The sequence below is a fragment of the Lemur catta genome, chromosome 2, assembly GCF_020740605.2.
Source record: "Lemur catta isolate mLemCat1 chromosome 2, mLemCat1.pri, whole genome shotgun sequence".
Taxonomy (NCBI): Eukaryota; Metazoa; Chordata; class Mammalia; order Primates; family Lemuridae; genus Lemur; species Lemur catta.
In genome coordinates this window covers 48072951-48094234 of record NC_059129.1, presented here as the reverse complement: position 1 = coordinate 48094234, position 21284 = coordinate 48072951, and the positions used below count along the sequence as shown (strand labels likewise).

Genomic DNA, 21284 nt, shown 5'->3' with positions numbered 1-21284 from the left:
TAATTTTATATGTTTTTTTTTCTGTTTCTTCTGTTAATTTAATGGTCAGTAGATCTCTTTACTGTTTTGGGTGCCTCCCTACATCCTTCAAATATTTTATGAGGCTTTGTTAACTCTGCATAATGGTTTTGCAGGGTGTATTTCCTCATCCCAAATGCAAATTCCTGTCTGCAGCCTGCATGCCCGCCTCTGGTGATGTGGAGGAAGGGGTGGGATGGGCAGGAGACTTCTGTCTGGGCACAGGGCTTGCAGTCTGACCCACTTCCTTGCCCTTCCTCTCTGGCACCAGCCTCCAACTGGGGTCAATCTTTGTCCAGACTCCCACTTCAGAGAGCCGTGTTACAGCTTCTATATAGAGTAAAAATGTTGGAGACGGCCACTTCCTTTTTTTTCCTGTGCCTTCTGCTGTAACTCTGGCATTCCAAGGCCACCTTGTGCTCCATTCTGCCTCTGTCCACCATCCCCAACTCTCAGGTCAGGAGTGATCCATAGAAGAACCCTTGTGCTTAATTAAAAAATGGTTCCTGGGGTTCAGAAATGTTTCAACATACAGGCAACCATAAAGAGCAATATAATGAACAAACATGTACCCACTTAACCAAATCTTAACATATTGCTTTCAATTTCATTCTAAAGAATAGAATATTAGAATGACAGTTCAAGTTCCTGGATGTCCCTCTCTGGGATCTATACTCCCTCCTTCTCCTCCAGAGGTAACTTCTATCCTGAATTTTATGTTAATGGTTTCCATGCATGGTTTTAAACTATTGCTCTTATGCGGGCACTCACAAACACTATTTACTTTGCTTGTTAAAATTTATAGGTGTCTATCTATATAAAATACTACACATGTCCTTCTGCAATTTGATATTTTTTGCTCAATATTATTTTTCTGAGACTTATCCATGCTGATACATGTAGCTCAAACTATATTGAATAGTATCGCATTGTATAAACATACCAGTTTAAAAATTCATCCTACCCTCAATGAATATTTAGGTTGTTCCTAACAATTTGCAATAACAATGCAGCAGTCTTGCTCATGTCTTCCTGCAATATGTGTGAGGAGTGGAGACTCTGGGTCAAAGAGTGTGCATATCTTCACGCTCACCACCTGTAGCCACCTGTTCTCTGAAGCAGTTCTACCAGTTCACACACACAGAAGTACTAAGAGTTACAGTTTTTGCACATCCTTGCCAACAGTGGTTTTAGACTTGCCCACTTTTGCCAATCTGGCAGGAGTGAGAATGATATCTCATTATTATTTTATTTTGTGTTTCTTAATGATTTGAAAAGAATCTTTTCAAAATATTGGATATTAATTTTTTGTCAGCTGTGTTAAAATATCTTCCCCCAGTCTGTAGCTTATATTTTTTCTACCTTCTTAAATGGAATCATAATCACATAATGGCTATATAATTTTATATATAAATAATTGCAACATCCAGGCAAATAAAAGTAAGAGCTGGATGTACAGTCTCATGGTATGTACTGCAGAGACATTCTCACATCCCGTTTAAAGGAAGGGCTGGATGAGTGAACTTATGATGTTTGATACAGAGAATCTTCAGTGTATTCCTCCCCAACCACGTCCTCCTTGCTCCCTCCTCCCTCCTAGAGGGAGGAGCAGCTAAGCTGAACTTTGCCACAATCATTTTCTTGCTCTTCTTTTTTTTTTACTATGTATACATACCTAAATAATTTATTTCTAGTTTTACCTATTTTTGAATTTCAAATAAATTTAATGATACTTTATGTATTTTTGTGATACTTGCTTCCTTCACTCTATATTTATGAGACTGCTCTATGTTAATGCATCTTGTAGTTTCTCATTTTTACCACTCTACAGCATTATTAAATAGAATTTGATACACGTATTTTTTCTTTCCTTTACATATACTATACAAATTATTATGTTCACAAGCTATGTATCCAGACCACCACAGAGGATACTCAGGGTTGTTTCCAGCTGTTGGCTGTTACAAGCAATGCTGCTGTGAACATTCTCACACATCCCCCATGCATAAGGCAGTTTATCTGAATATATACCAAAGGGTGGGAAAGCTGAAAACACACATGCATGCTTTCCAAAGTAATGTCAAGTGGTTTCCAAAAAAGGTTTTTATACTCCTACCAGCAGTGGATGAGTGTTTCTCTTGCTCCAACCCTGCCAATGATCAAAAATATAACACTTAAAATTCTGTTAATCTGATGAGTATAAAATGGAATCTTCTTATAATATGCATTTTGTTGATTGCTGGTCATGTGGTTTGCTTCATTTGTGAAATGGCTTTTTCTTGTTTTCCTATTGGGTTATCTTTTTGTTATTGATTCATAGGCAGTATTCATATATTTGGGATACTAACTCTTTGTAGGTAATATTTGTTGCTAATGCCTTTTCTAAATTTCTGATATGACTGTTCACTCTCTTTTGGGTATTCATTGATAAATGTTTTTAGCTTAGGGTAGGTAAATGTATCAATCTTTTCTTTATGGTTTGTGACTTTTGTATTACAAAACCCTGTCTACTCTAAAAACAGAGCTATTTTATTGTACTACCTTCTAAAAAACTATACAGTTTTGCCTTACACATTTTAGGCATTTAATCCCCTAGAATGGTTTTTTGTGTATAATGTGAGGTAGGGATCTGATTTATCTTGCTAAATATTAATCATCTATTGTTCCAGAACCATTTATTACAAAGCCCATCTCTTCATCACTGATTTGTCACCTTTGTCACATGTCAAGTGTTCTTGGCCAGCTTCTGCATTCTCTATTATATTCTGCTGGTCTATTTATCCCTGCCCCAATACCACACTCTCTTAATTATGTTCTAAATGGTATCTTTCTAAAATTTTAATTTTCTAACTATTCCTTGTAGTTTATAGAAGTAAAACTGATTTTGTATATTGATTTTATATTCTAGTAAACTTGTTAAATTCTATTTTTCTATAGATTTTTTGAATTTTCTTTACAGTCTATCATTTCATTTGTAAACAACAAAAACTTTGTATTTATTTCTTTCCAATCTTTGTGTTTTTGTTGTTGTTCCTTACTGCACTGGCTAGGATTACAATGCAATGATAAACAGAAATAATGATAATGAAAATACTTGTCTCCTACTCCATATCAAAGAGAAATTTTAAGCAGTATGCTGTTTTCTGTGAACGTCCTTTATCAGGGGAGCTATGTGGATGGCTGCCTGGAGGAAGAACCTAAGAAACAGCAGGCAACCTCAGGCAGGTCAATGCAGCTCTGGCAGAGAAAGGCAGGGAGAGCATTAGGAGTCAACAGGTCAGGGCAATAGAGTAAGGATGTGGGAAGGAGCAGGGATGATCACATAAGACAATACAGGATCACTGTAAGGATTTTGGCTTTTACTCTGAGTGAAGCCACGAGATAGCTTTCCTCAGAAGACTGTCATGATCTGATTTACATGTAGAAGGATCACGGTGCTGCTGTTCTGCAACTAGAATGGAGGATCCAGACAGACGGACACCAATTAGGAAGCTAAGTGAATGGTCCAGGTGAGAGATGATGGTGGCTTGAATCAAGATGACAGCAGTGGGGATGATAAGACGTGGTCAGATACTGGGTGTGTTTTGAAGGTAGAATCAATAGTGTTTGCTGACAGATTAGATCTGAGTATGATAGAAAAAGAGGAGGAAGGATAGGTCAAAGTTGTTTCTTGATTTTGGGGTTTTTTGGTTCGTTCGTTTGGTTTTGGTTTGGTTTTTTGTCTGAGCACCTGGAAGAATGGAGTGACTATTTTAGTGAGATGGAGATAGCTGGGGAGGGAGATCCAGAGTTTGGTTTTGGATACAGTGAATTTGGACCTACCAGACATTTAAGTGGAGATGCCCAGTTGACAATTGTCCATATGCATCCAGAGTTTCAAGGAGAAGTCTGAGCTAGAGATATGAATTTGGGAGTCGTCACAGAGATGGTATTAAAGCTTGGGTCTGCGTGAGGTCATCAAGAGAATGCACGTAGATAGAAAAAAGAAGACCACCAAGGACTGAGCTCTGAGGCTCAGGTGTCCTCTGTCCATCTAGAATCACCTCCTCCCTATCTTTCAGGATTTTCTCAACATTTCCCATCTGCTCATGGCCACCTCCCTTATTTTTCCAGTGTTGCTATGCTTTTTAAAAATCCTTCATTTCAGTAAGATTTAATACAGGAAAAGAAGTCACATGTGTCACCAATGCTATCTTGATCTTATCTCCTCCCCTTCAGCAGTTATAAATTGATTCCATTTTCATAATCCAATACACAGTCAATGCATAGAGGATATCACCAGCAATAGCACTGAACTATGGGAAATTTATAATATCTGGCCATTGTTAACCCAGAAAAATGTCAATATCACATGGATCAACCTATACTAATGTTGAGTATGTGGGATAATGTCACTTTAGATTTCTATCAGAAAACAATGTAAAGGGAAATAAAAATAAATTCAGCAAAAATAACTTAATATTGTTTGACACTTGCCTTTGAAAATCCTCCCTAGGCCTCTGAAATCCATTTGATCTGAGCAGTTGAACACGACCACATATTTTCCCAAACACCGTCCCATGTCTTTTGTGGTTTCTGTTTTGCCAGTGCCTGCAGGTCCTGCTGGAGCACCTCCCATGTTCATTCCCAACGCCTGCGCTAAGGTGATATAGCATCTGCAAGTGTTAATCAGATGAAGCACTGTGAATACGGGTAACCCATATGGTACAGCACAAGCAAAAGCCCAGTGTGACTGGAATGGGCCTGTTTATTTTAGAGTTTGAGTAGCCCACACAAAAGAGGCAACTAAACAAGCCTGAGGTACTTAATATTCATTACAAGCAGTATAAAGATTTTTTGGCACAAACTTCTACATCACTCCACCCTGACTTAAAACCTTCAGGCTGTCCTCCCATTGTGGTCTGTAGGGGAACCAAATAAACAGTGCTGTGCTGGCTGGTGCTTAACAACTGGCTCTCTAACCTGATTTTCATGTTCATCAGTTTCTGTGGTATACATACTTCCACCATGGCCAATGACAAGCTATCAATGTGACATCACAAAATTGGGACAAAATGCACATAGTTGGCTCTCACAGATCAATACAAGCCAGCTCCAGCACACCATTGCAAATAAATCATTTAACTATGTGCTGTTTCACTCATTTAGAGAAATATAAAGAATAATATAATAGATTTACTTGTATCCATGATCCAGATTCTGTTGTATTATAGTTGTTGGATCTAAGTAAAATGTAGGAAAGATCTCAGTACAGCTTCATGAGACATGAAGTTTACTATGTAAACACCAATGGAAGAGAAAACACACTGACAAATGCGTGGTTCAATGGCACTGGGCATATAAAAGGAGAGGCTGGATAAGCCAAGACGAGGCAGCCCTACTTAGAGTAACAGCAGAACTAAATGTTACATAACCCAATTTAAGTCAATTCTACAAACATTTATCAAGTGTCTTCTATGCACAGCATATTGAACTGGGTGTTGTGAGACATACAAAGATGAAAAAGACCCAGTTCTTGCCTAGTGACATACTGGAAAGAGCTATGAGGGGATCTGCCATGGGCTAATTATTCAGGCTTGGCCAACAAGCTTCACTTTAGGTATCAATTTCCACATTGGAAAAACCAAAGGCTAAAGCAGATGATCTCCAAGGTACTTTCCTTTGCAATTTTAACAACTTCTTTTATGGTTCTAGGAATTCTTTTTTTGTCTCACAATCTAAAATTCATTATTAAATTACTTATAGTCAACATTCAAGCTTGCTTTTATTCTTTAATCTCTTTCTACTTCATAAAAGTTTAAGGTGCATGTATGTTTCAGTAGTAGCTACAGTTATTTCATTGTTAGACTGACTTTAACAAGCTAGCATATACCGGACACAACAGCAATGTGCTTTTGTTAATATTTCAAATGCAATTTTAAAACAATTTTAAGCACATTTTTAAATTGCAAAATGGAATAACAAAAACTGGGTCTCCTACCTATCTGTTAATGGAGTGATAACAAGACGATCAGTGCATCCCAGAAATTCATTTTGGTAAACAAAATCAACATCTGTAATAGACACTACAGTTTGATCCAAATCTTCCTTAAAATAAAATCTACTTTGTTTTAGCCATTCAAAATCGGTAACCGATTTGATGTGCATTTTTACCTTAAAAACATGAAATACAAAAAAGTTACATACTGAATTGCGACAGCGTAAAAAAACACAAGCATAATGGCATTTTTGTTCACTCATTCATGAATTGATTCTCCTTCATTTAACCAGTGTTTATGGAGTGCCTTCTTGTGCTTGACACTGTGCTGAGTGCACAAAGACAGACACAGTTCCAGCCTTCTGGAGCTTGCAGAAAAGGGCAAAAGACAAACAGTGAAATATGTAATTGCAACAAAGTATGAAAAACACTACTAATAAAATTTAGGGCTCCTGAATATATGTAGCAGAAGAACCTAACCTAGTCCAGGGAGTTTGAGAGGAGCACTCAGAGAAAAAAAACATCTAAACTAAAACCTGGATAAATAATAGGAATTAGCCTAGGAAATAAAACAAAAAGTGTAATGAAGATGTGGGAGGAGGAAGTGCTATAGGCAAAGGCCCAGAAGATTTGGTTGGCATGTTCAATTCAGTACAGGTGGGGCATCCAGGGATCTAGAGAAAGAATGAGAGTTGAGGCTTCATAAGGCCATGGGAAGGGTTTGAGACTTGTCCTCATGGCAATTGGAAGCCACTGAAGGAATGGATTGGTAGGGAAGTGCATGGTTACAGGTGCCCATGTGTCTTCCTACATCAGCACCATAGCCACCAACCTGCCTGGTCATGGGGCAAGAGGTACTGGGCTCCCACTGCCATGGATGCAAGCTCTCGTACCTGGTCCACTAGAGGAGATAAAGCCAGGTAAGAACTTTTAGGAACTCTATCCCACAACACCCACATTCTGAGTTGCTTCATGACTTTCCACTGGTAAACTTGGAGAAACCCCAGGGATGCCTCCACAGGGAATCAACATAGGAAAGTGGCAAATGGTCCCCTTCACTGGTCTTCAACCCAGCAGGCCCACTTCGAGATCTTTCAGCTAACACTAAAAAATAGACCTGTGGCAACCATACAATATTCAGGTCTCTGTCCGACCAGGTCTCCATACACCTTGCTATTTACAGTCTTGCTTTTTCTTATTGTTGTTTATTACATTGCTTATGGCCTTGCTTCCACCTCCAGTTAAGGATTCTGGCTTCCCACCTAAGGCACTGTTAGTACTCATCACCTTTAAAGAGCTACTTTCAGGCAACATAGTCCAGCCATACCCCCAGAGAATCTACACTCTAGCACACAGCCCACAGCCAAGGAGATGCAACAGCTAGCTGCTTTCAATAATCTGTTAGTATGGGAAGGAAGAGGTGGAAGAGGAGGAAGAGAAGAAGAATAGCTAATATATTTATTGAGTTCTTACTGTATATCAGGCTGTTCTAAGCATTATACATGGAAAAATAAAATGCATATATGCTGGCCATGAGATCTCATTTTAGGTGGGATGCAAACTGACCACGAGTTCAATGGTGATTAAAACCAAAAGAAAACAGTTTCATAGTTTCCATCGTGTACAGGTTTTTTTTTTTTTAAATCCATTCTGTTTGGAAAGTAAATCTTGGCTCAGCACTTAATTTTAAAAGAACTTTCTTCCATGGAACTTCAGCTTTAGGGGACAGTAAGAGATGTTTAGATAACATCCTCAATAGTATGCCTGTAGCAAAAACAATATTGAATTTCATACTAGTGTTTCTTGAAGCAGACTTCAGTGAAAGTCAAGGTATAATAGCAAGTGCAATTAGTAAAAGCAATTCTGCAGAAGGCCAAAACAATGTCTTAATATGCAGCTTTCTGATGACTAGCCTGGTCCAGCGATAAATCCTAAAGCAGTTTTTCTCAAACTTTAAGACACGTATCAATCACCTGGGAATCTTATTAAAATGCAGATTCTGATTCAGTAGGTCTGGGGTGGGGGTAGGGAGACGGGAGATTCTACTCTCCTAATAAACTCCCAGGAGGTATCAATGCAACTGGATAGCAGATAATGCTTTTAGAAGCGAGGATCTAGATTACAGGGGAATTGATGGACTGACTGCATGTCCTTCAAGTAATCTTCAATAAATATAACTTATCTGATCGGAACTTTTGATAAAAGTTTGAAACAATCTGATCATAGTCTCTAAAATAGGGCCCAACTTGCATGAATTATATATCTCTGATGAAGGAAAGAGGTCCCTTTAAGATGTATCAAACCAAGTAGAATAAAGCAATAGTAGTTAAAGACAAAGACTGTCAGATGTTGGTATATCAAAACTACCTGGGGCTCCTACCCCATAATAAAGAATCCTTGCTTTAGGAGAATTTGGCCTGGCTCAAAGCCACTGATTAGAGTCCTATTTCCAAAGGGAATTCAAATACCACCCCTCTCACTCCCACCCTACAGAACCTTGCCCAAATCAAGCCCCTGATGCCCTATGGCACACTGTCCAATGGACAAACAGCATGAGAGTTCTCAAAGCTTAATTCTGCTCAACCCAGGCCTCTTTCCAAATCTGCCCATCACAATTCACTACCTATCCCACCTAAATTGTATCACATCCCTGGTTATTTGGTTTTATGGAACAATTAGTTGATCCACGTAACATCAGTTGATTCCAGACTTTCAGAGTGCCAAATGAATATACATACATGGTTGTTTAACCCACCCAATATAGATATTGATACACATGGTACAGATGGAAACAGTCATGAAAAAGTACCAAGTAGATAGGAAGTTCATATAAGTTGGGCAATATATGTAATCTTTAACTATTCATTATTCATTAATACACCAAATTACTTTAAGAAAAATACTTTACCAAGTCATCAAAAATATCTCTCTGATGTACATGGATGGTAATTAGAGTTTCAAACTTCACTCTGTCAAACTTGGTTAGGTCATGTGTTGTCTGACTAATAAGAGTATTTAGAATATCCAAAAATTTCTGATTGGTCACGTGCATGATTTTCCTGTCATCTTTTGCATTATTCAAAGCCTCTTCTGAATCGTGTGTCCACAACATCTGAATTCCCAGAAGTCCAACCTGCAAATCCAGCAGAAAAATATTTAAATTTGCCAATATTCAAAGTACATCTGCAGTAAAGTTTGGTGGTTACTTATTCACATGAGGTGAACAAGGTCTTCATCATTTTAAACTAAAAAAGAGACATGCATTTCTCCACTCCTAAGGGGGGTAACAACATTTAAACTTTTAACTATTAATATTTAATTATGTTTTTTTTTTTGTTTTTGTTTTTGTTTCTGTTTTTTGAGACAGAGTCTCGCTCTGTTGCCCGGGCTACAGTGAGTGCCGTGGCGTCAGCCTAGCTCACAGCAACCTCAAACTCCTGGGCTCAAGTGATCCTACTGCCTCAGGCTCCAGAGTAGCTGGGACTACAGGCATGCGCCACCATGCCCAGCTAATTTTTTTCTATATATATTTTTAGTTGGCCAGATAATTTGTTTCTATTTTTAGTAGAGACGGGGTCTCGCTCTTGCTCAGGCTGGTCTCGAACTCCTGACCTCGAGTGATCCTCCCGCCTTGGCCTCCCAGAGTGCTAGGATTACAGGCGTGAGCCACCACGCCCGGCCTTAATTATGTTGATGTAATAGACAAATAATAATTTAAATCATAGCTACCATTTATTGAACTATATGTGTGTTATAGAAGATGATTAGGGAATTTTTCTATGGAAGGCCTGAAGATACCAGATACCTTCATGCAATGATTGTTCTTTCTCAAGAGAAGCAAGTGAGATTAAGGAACTCTTTATTGTGTATTTTTCCTTGCGCAGGTTTTCCGTAGCTCTTTCTGCTCTTCTAAAAACATATGCTGCCTATCTCCTTTCCTGACTGCTCACTCTCTCTGTAATCCACACTTTATCTATGTCTACTTTTCCATCTTTAAGTTGCCCATAGAAGAGAGAGACAGAAAGTGAGAAGAGAAGTTTGTATCTTCTGTATCCTGATGAAGGCATAAAGCAATTGTGGGAGGATGTCACCTTAGGCCTATAATTTCTGCCCCTGAAAACATAATAAAAGTATAAAAGTGGCCTAAACATGCCCCACCCTCACCCCCTCACTGAAACAGTTGTCCCTTGGGGAGCTCTTGTTCATCCCCGGGGTCAAGCAACAGATCCAAGCTCATTTGGACCAAAAAAAAGACTCACACATTTGAGGGAGGATGGGAGCAGCACGGGCCATATGTGGACGCCGCCCGGCAGGGGCTCAACAGCAGGAAAAGCAAGAATAACACCTGTTCCCTATCCCTGCCTCATCAGCGACTCTGACACCTTACCCGCTAGAGCAGTGGCCAATCCTGGGCTCCACAGGTAAAGATAAATGAAAGCACCTGGCTGAAGTAAGCAATGGCACCTAGTGAAAGCAGCTGGTGCAAGGAGATTCTGGCCCTGATGGCGGCAGAAGATGGCCCCACGTAGGGAAGGCAAGGAGAAAAAATACAAAACCTCAGCAGTTTCCGGCTGTTTGACTTAAACAGACCCTGAAAGACCACTGCACCATGGTGTATATCCAAAAGCACCTCTTTAAAATGATTATCCTGAGTCACCAAAAACAGTTGAAATTATGCCTTTATACTCAGGCTAAGAAGGCAGGAGACTTAATGGTGAAAACTGGAGACTGTTTCATTTAAAAAAAAAAAAAAAGAGTGCTCATTCTCATCAGTGTTATTTCATGACTACAAGAAGCACAGTAAAAAATACTGGGAGGCACCACATGTTCTCACTCATACGTGGAAGCTAAAATAGTTGATCTCATAGAAGTAAAGCATGAAACAGAGGATACCAGAGGCTGGGAATGGGAGGGGGAAGGGGGAACAGGGAGAGTCTTGTTAAAGGATAAAAATTACAGCTAGATAGGAGGAGTAAGTTCTAGTGTTCTATACCACTGTAGGATGACTATCATTAACAATAATATATAGTTTCAAATAGCTAGAAGGAGGCTATTGAATGTTCCCAACACAAAGAAATGATGAATGTTTGAGATGATAGATATGCTAATTACCCTGATCTGATCACTATACATACACATCGAGACATTACTATGTATCCTAGAAATATATACAATTATTATATGTCAATTTTAAAAGGAAAGAAAGAAAGAATATGGCAAAAGGAAAGAAAAGAAAGGAAGAAAAAGAAAGACAGACTAGAAAGAAAGACACTAAAATGTTAACAGTCCTCATTTCCAGGTGGTAGAAATATGAGACATTTTTATTTCTGCTTTTATATTTTTCAAAAAATTTCCAAACTTTTGCAGCAAGGATCTGCTGCATTTACAATCTTTAAAACATATTTTATAAGAAAGCAGAGGTGAATTTTTAAATGACTTTAGATTAACTTAATATTGGGCAAATTTCAGTTATTTGGAAAAACTGCTTTAAAAATAATGAATATATATACTACAGAAAATCCTGAAAGCTGGTCAACCTTCCTACTGTATCTTACTCAGTTTCACCACTGTTGTGAACTTGCTCTCAACTCTCCACGTAATGCTAAATCTTCAGTCTAAATTAGACTGAGCCTCTCCTTCAGAATATGCAGGGTCGGGCTTTCCTGGGACAGGGAAAATATGCTGATCTGGTTTAAGGAGCTATTGTCTCAATTTACCAAATAAAGTATTTCATAAAGCTTTATCACAAAGGTAATCATGGTAATGAGAATTTTAAAATTTGCCAAGGATATTACACAATATAAAAAAAATCACTGTATTAAAATATTCTCTCCAATAAAAGTTGATTCTGTATTGTACTTGTGTAGTTCAGATAAATAATTCCATGTCATTTCAGCTGTCTCCACTGTATGTGCACTAATTCAGGATTAGGAGTTCAGGTTGGGAGAGGTGCTTGGAGAAGAAATATAGTTTGGACAAAAACTGTCTATACTTTCCGTGTATATCTTTTGCCTTCTATCCCATGCTATCTCTGCCCCAGACTACATATCATCACTTTTCATTTATCTCGAATGAAAATTTCGTGAACCCATTGGCACTTGCTCCAGCCTCAGGCTCTTTGAGATCTTCTCTTTTTAGAAAGTTAGTTGCGTGAGAAAACCTCCTTTAAAAGATTATGCCAATCTAGAAAGCATACGTCGAGTACCCATACAATCATTCTGTTTTCACTTTTAGTACAGTATTCAATAAATTATGAGATATTCAATAATTTATTATAAAGTAGGCTTTATTTTAGATGATTTTGCCCAACTGTAGGCTAATGTAACTGTTCTGAGCACATTTAAGGTAGGCTCAGCAAAGCTATGATGTTCAGTTACATGAGATGTATTAAATGCATTTTCAATTTATGATATTTTCAACTTATAATGGGTTTATCAGGACGTAACACTATCATAAGTCATAGAATATCTATATACAAATATATATATCTATAAAATGAAATTTCCCACAAGAGGTTTTAGTCTCAGTGTGTATCCTTAATGATAGGAATATAGCTGCATATCCCCTTCTGGGGGATTGGATGGGTTGGCCTAGAATGGTGTAGGTTCACAAGTGGTTGTGAGCTAAGGTTAGTTGAGGGTGGGTAGAGGCTTCTCTACTTAGTTCAAAGCCATGACAGCCTCCACACCATCAAGCTGGCCACTTCCCGAGTATCCTCCCCACACTTATTTCCATTTCTTTTAACCATTATTTAAACAATGTGTATTCTCACCTGTGCTGGAAAGTTCTTGAGGAAAGGTAACAGTTGAAATCCTGAATCACTGATCTGATAGAATGCAGATCTAATTATATTATGTAACGATGACATCTGCATTTTTAGCAAGTCCAGAAGCCAAATCTCTACAGGACCTTTGGCCATAACAGAACTATCCAACTAAAAAGAAATTACAAATTGATAATAACTTGGTAATTTTACAAATGTCACATACTCAATAAAGCATAGTACCTCAATGCAAAGCAGTTACATATTTTATACAAAATATTTAAAACATGGGTAAAATCATCTAATACTATAGCTGGAAGGAACTATAGAGATTACCTACTATAAAATTTTCATGGTATAGAGGACAAAATGAGTCTCAGAGATGTTAAATGATTTATCCAAACTGGTTTGTAACAAAGCCAGGGCTATATAACCCCCTTCTCTCCTTTTTTTTTCCCTGTAATCGAATTGCATTCTCTCAACCAAAGGTTTTACAGAAATCCTAATAACGAAATGTGAACCAAGCCAACTTACAACAATTTTTTCTCCTTCTCTTGATATGACGGCCAGGATCCGATCATAGTCTTTTGCATGGAATGTCACCTCATTGATGTTGTCAGATACTGCAGGGAGATGGGGCTGTCAGGAGCACAAGACAGAGCAAAAACATCTCACGCAAGGCCCAACACAAAAGCCATTGGGATGTTTTTAAAAGCCTTAATATTTTTTAGCTGTTAAAAAGGTTGAGAATTTACTTCATTGTCAAAAAGAAAAGAAAAGAAAAATCAAAAATACAGACTCTGGTTTGATCCTTGACTGAGTTGGAGGCCCATTTTTTAAAATACAGCCCTACATATGTTTTCTCCAAGTCCTGCAAATGCCCCCCTAATACTATGGAGATTGAACTAGCGACTGTCTTCTTCCTCCAGAGAGAGACTGGACCAACCTACCCCAGTCCTCCTCCCTCCCAGATACAGCTCCATCCTGCCCTCTCTCCTGGCTCTATCTCCACCTTTCACAGCATCTTTCCCTCCTCTCTTTTCTCATCCCCACACCTCCCCGGAAACCAACAAGGAAGATAATATTAGCCATTCCCAGATCCCCAAACCAGAAATGGCCCTGGGGTGGGTGCTTCAGTGCCTCCCATGCCCAGTTCTCTACAGTTTTTCTCTTCCTCTTGGAAGTATTGCTCTTGGAAATGGCGAAAAGCATTTGAGAAGCATTCTGGAAGGAAAAAAGGACAAATAAATCCAAACCACAACCCCTATTTTGTCTAAGAATATTCAGAGTAAAATACCCATAATGGTGAGTTACAGTTAACGAACACATCCTGTGTGCTAGATACTTTATTATGCATTAGCTCATGTAATCCTCACGACAATCCTATGAGGTGGGAACCATTAATATCCCAATTTGACTGATGGGGAAACTGAGGCATAGGAAAATTAGGAAGCTTGCCAAGGTCACACAGCTAGTAAGTGGCACAATGAGTGATCCTTGCTCACCAGCACCGCTGGATTGTGTCAGGTTGATAGCTCCAAATACTCAGAAAACAGGACATTCTATAATCAACATGATTTTTGATAGTTTTCTTTCTTACTGGGCTTTTAAGATGTTAACTTCACGTTTATTCTTAGTTATATATGCTGTGTAAAAAGCAATTGAGGTCACAGATACTTAGATTATACCTGTATGGTGTGGGAGTCACTGGCTTGTCCAAGAATTTCCAGGAGAACTGGATCAGATACAAAGAAAAATCTCGGAAATAATAATCGCTTCTTCTCCAAATACCTTCAAATAAAGTCAATAGCATGTTACCAAGTGATTTTTTCCTGAATTGTGAATATTTTTTTGCCAAGACAAAATCACTGACATCTTTGCTAAGATAATAGCAAAGCAAGGCTGCCCCATAATGTGTTGTCTTCTCTTTTCTCATCAGGAGCCCTCTGTCACCCAGGCTGGAGTACAGCGGCATGGTCATAGCTCACTGCAGCCTCCAACTCCTAGACTCAGGTGATCCTCCCACCTCAGCCACCCAAGTAGCTAGGGCTATAGGTGCATGTCACTGTCACTATGCCCAGCTAATATTTTTAAAAAATTTTTTTTACATATTTTATTTTATTTCTCACTACGTTGCTCAGATTGGTCTCGAACTCCTGACCTCAAGCAATCCTCCCGTCTCAGCCTCTGAGTCACTGAAATTACATGACACAAACCACCACACCCAGCTTTCTTCTTGTGACCTTTTAAAGATTATTGAGAACCTTGTGGCTTAAACCCAGGGTGAACACATGATTAATCTCTAAATCAGGACATTTTGAGAGTGAAAGCAGGGGAGAACTAACAACATTAAGCCAGGACAGACGCATAAACTCGAACCAACCAAGACATATCATCACCTTATTTCAAATAGAAATTGAGCATGAACTGCCTTTTAAGAAAATTAACGGTGAATTTGTCTGGTTAATTGTTCTCTTAGAGCAGTGGTTCCCCAACCTTTTTGGCACCAGGGACTGGTTTCATGGAAGACAATTTTTCCATGGACCAGAGGTAGGGGAATGGGGTGTCGTGGGTGGGGTGCAGAGCTCAGGTGGTGACGCGTGGCCTGCTTCCTAACAGGCCACGGAGCAGTATCAGACCACAGTCCCGGGGTTGGGAACCACAGTCTTAGAGCACATTTCTACTCCACGCCTATAGCAGTTGAATGGTAACCCCTAAAAAGATATGTCCACGTCCTATTCCCTGGAATCTGTGAATGTGACCTTATTTGGAAAAAGGGTCTTTGCAGATGTAACAAAGTCAAGGAAGGCTCTTGAGAAGAGATCACTTTAGATTATCCCAATCAGCCTTAAATCCAGCGACAGGTGTCATCATAACAGACACACAGGAGGAAGAGGAGAAGGCCAGGTGAAGACAGAGACAGAGACTGGAGTGATGCAGCCGCAGCCGAGGAATTCGTAGAGCCGCCAGCAGCTGGAAGAGTCAGAGAAGATTGTTTCTCCCTTAGTGCCTTCAGAGGGAGCTGACAGCTCGATTTCAGACTTCTTGCCTCCAGAACTAAGAGAGAATGAATTTCTGCTGCTTTACAGCTATTCAGTTTGTGGGAATTTGTCATGGCAGCCCTAGGAAACTAAAACTATGCCTTAACTTACCCACCCCACAGTCTTACAGAAAAATTAGAAGTTATGTGAAATTCTAAATTCCTATCCCCACTGCAATCATCACTGCCAAACCAGAAACACAGTCAGTAACAGTAACTTGTGTGGGATAAAACATCATCACAAAAGAAAAAAAAAAATCATGAGTGATTTAAAAATTGAACTCTCACCCCGTAAGTGACTTCTGACATACTTCCAGCTGTTCGTGTAAATGAGGTAGAAGTTGGCCCATGGTTTCATCTCCAACACAGCAATTGATCACATTGGGGTTCTCGTGAGCCCGCTGCATTATTTTTATCCACGACTTGTCAATGTTCTGAAAACGCTTTGCTTCCTGAAAGCAAATCCATAGTCAGCAAAGGTTAGCATCTGGATAATTGAGAAAAGGAAAATCTTCACTTTGGAATTTCCTGTAGTTCTTCAAACCAGCCTCTATTAGTCTCAGGCTGCATAATTTAAACAGACCATGTTTTTTCATCTGAATTAATTCTGAACAACAAAAATCCAAAGCTATAAAACTGCTTATTAAAATACAGCTTTACCACAAAGGGGTTTACTGCTTATTTGTTTCCTTGCATTTAATACAGTTTTGAAAGTAACACATGATTAATTTGCGGAGCTATCAACTTAAAGTTCAAATCTAGTGTTTCAGCACCCCAGGTGTTTTGGTTTGATGAGCAAACTGAAGAGGCATGAAAATAATTTGATCTCAGGATTCTTGGAATAATTACAGCCCAATAGTACCCCAGGAAAAAAAAAAGAAAGAAAGAAAATCAGTAAAAACACAAAACAAAGCTTCATTTACATTTTTTGCAAATGAAAATTTTCCATTTACTATGGATGATATTAAACTTTGCACTCGATTGCAAAAATGCCTCTAGAAATTGGCATAATCTTGCCTCTTTTAAAAATGCAACTTTCTGACTAAAAAACAAAACCAACACACTTTAATGTTTTAAAAATGTGTTACTAAGGGAAATCAGCCATTTTAAAAATATTTCTATTCTTTATTTTTAATATATATAGATCCTGTTTGTAGATATAGAAATTTAGGAAGAGCTGGACTAATTTTATAAGAGAAAAGTTACCTTCATAGACTAAACCTATTCGTTAGTTATTGGCATTTATTTACAAGGCCCTAAAAGGTCTGTTCTGAATGTTTTGTTATAGTCTTCTAAGGCTAAGTTTTCTTTCCCCACAGCATGTTTCTGAGCTGCTAGTAGTAGACTTACTAATAGTTCATCTGTGCTTATAAAATACAGATTAATTTTAATACTACTCTCAAATGAATATTATAAGCTTCACTCTTGGAAGAGCTGAATTAGTATAATTTAATAGCACTGCCTTTGAATGTACCTCACATCCTTAAATAACCTCAAGATTATTTACTGTTTGAAACTGTGTGAGTTGCTTCTTTCTGCGAATGTAAATCAGAGGTCAGCACTTTTATTTAAAACTTTTTCTGTAAAGGGTCAGATAGTTAAGATTTTAGACTCTGTTGGCCATATGGTCTCTGTTACAAATACTCAGCTCTGCTGATGTTGTGCTAAAGCAGCCACAGACAACACATAAATGAGTGAATGAGTCTGTGTTCCAATAAAACTTTATTTACAAAAAAACAGGCGAGTGGGATATATTAATAGTTTGCTAACCCCCGGCATAGTCAAGCCTTGGCCATAGATCTTTGTGAAGACTTTTACAGAGATGCATACACAACACACACCAAATTATTTTATTAGTAATTACAAAAGCTGTATTTACCTGAGGCAGCTGTTTGGCGATATCTCCACCCACAAAGACAGCTTCAAGATAAACCCAAAGATTCTGCACTATTAGCCACTCTTCAATTATATCTGAGGACGTGGACAACTTATATACCCAATTCTGTATATTTTTTTTAAATGGAGCATTATATCTAAAAAGTAAGAATGGAAAACATTATGTTTCAAGGAAGGTTTAAAAAACAGTATGTTCTAACAAAGTAAATTACAGGAGAAACATTCCTTTGCGAATGAACGTTTTATCTTAAAAGGGCAGTCCCTAGTAGATATCATATAGCTAGTAAAGTTTTTGCTTTTTATGAATAAAATTCATGTAATTATAGTGGTTTCACTTATTATTCCCATGTGTCAGTCATAGAATAGAAAAATAGGCTGAGTTTTAGGGCACAAAGGCCCAGTAAAGGAATTGTGCTTTATGAGTAAAGGGAAAACAAGGACTAAGATGGTTTCCCAAGACTTCTGTGAACCAAATCCAAGTGGGGGCTATGAGAGTAACACGTAAGACACTGTTTGTTACTGGTTCGTGGAACAACTGAATTTAGGGAAAGAGACCATTACCCAGGGATTTCCCTTTCACGAATGGTCTCGAAGGCTTCATCCAACAAGAGATCATCTCTAAAGGGACAAGACAAATAAGAGCCCAAAAGATCAGGAGAGGGTTAGCTATCACCAGGTTCACCTGGAGAAAGATTACCACAAGGTCAGAGTCAAGTTTGAGGTCTTCTGTGCACTACCCACCCACAGACAGGAAATTCCACCAGGCCCTGGCACTGCAACTAGGATTGTGCAGTGCTGGAGACCCAGGACAGACACCCCAAGATAGCACGGCTCCTGTTTTCTCATCATCAGGGCTGGCTGAAGTGTCTATGAGAACACAAGGGGTCCAGAAAGCTGAGCACAACAAAGGAAGGCAAGAAACAGAACAGACGCCATGGAGGAAGTGATGGGAAGCTACTGGGTAAAGACCACAACTACCTACAGTTAGAGCAAGAAGCTGACGACTTCGGTGGCAATGGCGAGTAGTTTTGGTGTGGTACAGTGGCATTTCCTGGTGAATAGCATTTGTTGACTAGGGGCTTCAAACTTTTCTTGATCCAGGACAGAGTGACTTGAAGATGTTCACCCATTTTGGGTTTTTTTTTTTTTTTTTTTTTTTTTTGAGGCAGAGTCTCACTCTGTGGCCCAGGCTAGAGTGCCGTGGCGTCAGCCTAGCTCACAGCATCCTCAAACTCCTGGGCTCAAGCAATCCTCCTGCCTCAGCCTCCCGAGTAGCTGGGACTACAGGCATGAGCCACCATGCCCAGCTAATTTTTTATATATATGTTTTTAGCTGTCCATATAATTTCTTTCTATTTTTAGTAGAGACGGTCTCGCTCTTGCTCAGGCTGGTCTCGAACTGCTGAGCTCAAACAATCCACCCGCCTCGGCCTCCCAGAGTGCTAGGATTACAGGCGTGAGCCACCGTGCCCGGCCTGTTCACACGTTTAATGAGGTTTTTCTGGGCATAGTCTGATGCCTGAGTACAGCCCATAACTTCTCTGGAAGACTATGTTATACATGGAATTATAAATGGACTTGTACAAAAATTGCCCCAACGAGGTAGGTAATCCAGTTGTTCAGGCAGTAAGAGGCATTTTCCCCAACACCCAATTTATACTGTTCCTCTGGCCATTGGTCTGGAGCTGAAAGGCAGCCAATATGCCAAAAACACCTTCAAAATTAAGCCATGTATTAAGAGACCAAGGTGGCATGGGCAGGCATTTCAGAAAGATGAAGGACCTAGATATTTAGGGCCAAAGATGGTCCTGCACAGAAAATTTAAAAAGTCATCTTTGATGGTATATAACTTCCCAACATGAAAAAGGGAGAGCTGAAACAAAATCTAGCAAAACCAGTTTCTCTCCTTTGGCCAGGTACCTGCACTGCACAACTCTGTGTGGTCAAAACCACCATGACTGATAGGAAGGCCCATGAAGTCCCACAGAATCAGGGACCCACCAAGGAAGTGTCACAATCCAGGCAATGTCTACAGTCAAGTCTCACCCACGGAGACACACAGCTTCCATCTGAAATCACATCAAGGTAATCTTCTTAGATATCCTTATTCTCTTTGTAGCAGGGCCTCAACATTGAGTTTATTAATACCATAAATAGGTATTATACTAATCAGGTTATGTCCAAGTAAGTACGAATTTAAGAAAACCTTCAAATCCTGAATTCCTTGGCTGCAGACACTGCTCAGGTGAATTTATAGCCCTTTCTTCTTTGAGAGGTCATCATCAGGAAGTCAGGATGGCAAAATTTGCAGTGAACCATGGGGAAGTAGTATCCCATAAAGTCTAGGAAACACTGAACATCCTGCAGTCACCTTTGCCAGGAAAATTCAGATTCCCTGAAAGCAGAGGATGCACTCTAGGATCTTGACCTCAATAAATTCAACTCAGAACTCCCCAGACTAGGAGCATGATAGATTAGCACATTATCCAAATACAAGACTTCCCCAGGGCCAGAGCTCATGCAGAATGCCACTCACTAACCAGCACTCCCAGCCAGGAGAAAGGATATTAGATATTTGTTACATATTTTAGGGCAAAGTATAGTTGCAAACTACTGCACAGTCAGCTAGTGGAAGAGAGGTTGCTAATGCCCATATCAAAGACCTGACAATACTTAATCTGACTGAATCCCATTGAAAGTTCCTGAAGCTGCACTCAAGATCATGGCACCTTCGAGTTTGTCTAGTAGAGCCATGATGAACAGACTGCCTCATTCAGGCCACACTGGTCCCAGCCACTTTCCACCATAAAAATTGCAAGTCGCTCAGTGCCAAGCCCTTTCATGTGGTGGCCAGCAGGCTTTCCCTGGGCCATTGGGTGGATGTTTGAATGGGTTAGCCAAGGAGGGCAATGATGACAAGTCAGAGGAACAAAGGGGAGAGAGAGAAGATAAAACAAAGCGGTCATCTCCGCGGGCAGCCAAGACCCTCAGAGGATAAGCTGCCAATTTAGGGGGGAAATAATTATGATGGGGCCCACCAGGAAAAATAGGGAAGGAGAGATGAGTACCATTAAAGAGATGGAGGCCATGATTATTAAGGAAAATAGACATCTCATACAGGGACAGACGAGATTTAGCAGTTTGGGGCAGAATCCTACGAGATGCCACAGATGCAAAACTGGGCTTTTACCTAGGATTTTATAATCCTACATACCAAATTAAAACTCCTCCCCCAAATTATAAAATTACCTGTTGCTTAGCAAGGAACCTAAGACCATTAAGCTATCCTCCATCAAAGTGATAATTTCTCCTGATTCGGTTCCTTTGAGCAGGAGCTCTCCCTTTCCCTTAAATGCTGCAAAACTCAAGTTTTGGTTGGTCCAACTCTCAACCACCTGAGTCAGCTTGGCTTCAATATCCTTCTCCTTACTGGCAGATATGCAGATGTCCTTTGGAGGAAAATCAAATAATATGTCATGACGTTTTCAACTGCAAATTAAGAGCATTGTAAAATCATAGAATTTTTTAGCTTGGAAGGGACCTAAAAGTCATCTAGTTCATTTAATCATTTTACGGCAAAGAAAACAAAG

At 39.3% G+C, this 21284-nt stretch overlaps 1 protein-coding gene across 1 annotated transcript in view; it reads right to left on the bottom strand.

The window, feature by feature from the left end:
* The window catches only part of DNAH8 (dynein axonemal heavy chain 8), a 286065-nt gene that overhangs the window by 155382 nt on the left and 109399 nt on the right, over positions 1–21284 (bottom strand). Inside the window, 9 exon segments of the mRNA XM_045542103.1 lie at positions 4495–4673; positions 5999–6171; positions 8904–9128; positions 12768–12929; positions 13293–13397; positions 14447–14549; positions 16087–16250; positions 17678–17831; positions 20944–21143. Coding sequence (XP_045398059.1) covers positions 4495–4673; positions 5999–6171; positions 8904–9128; positions 12768–12929; positions 13293–13397; positions 14447–14549; positions 16087–16250; positions 17678–17831; positions 20944–21143 — 1465 coding nt within the window.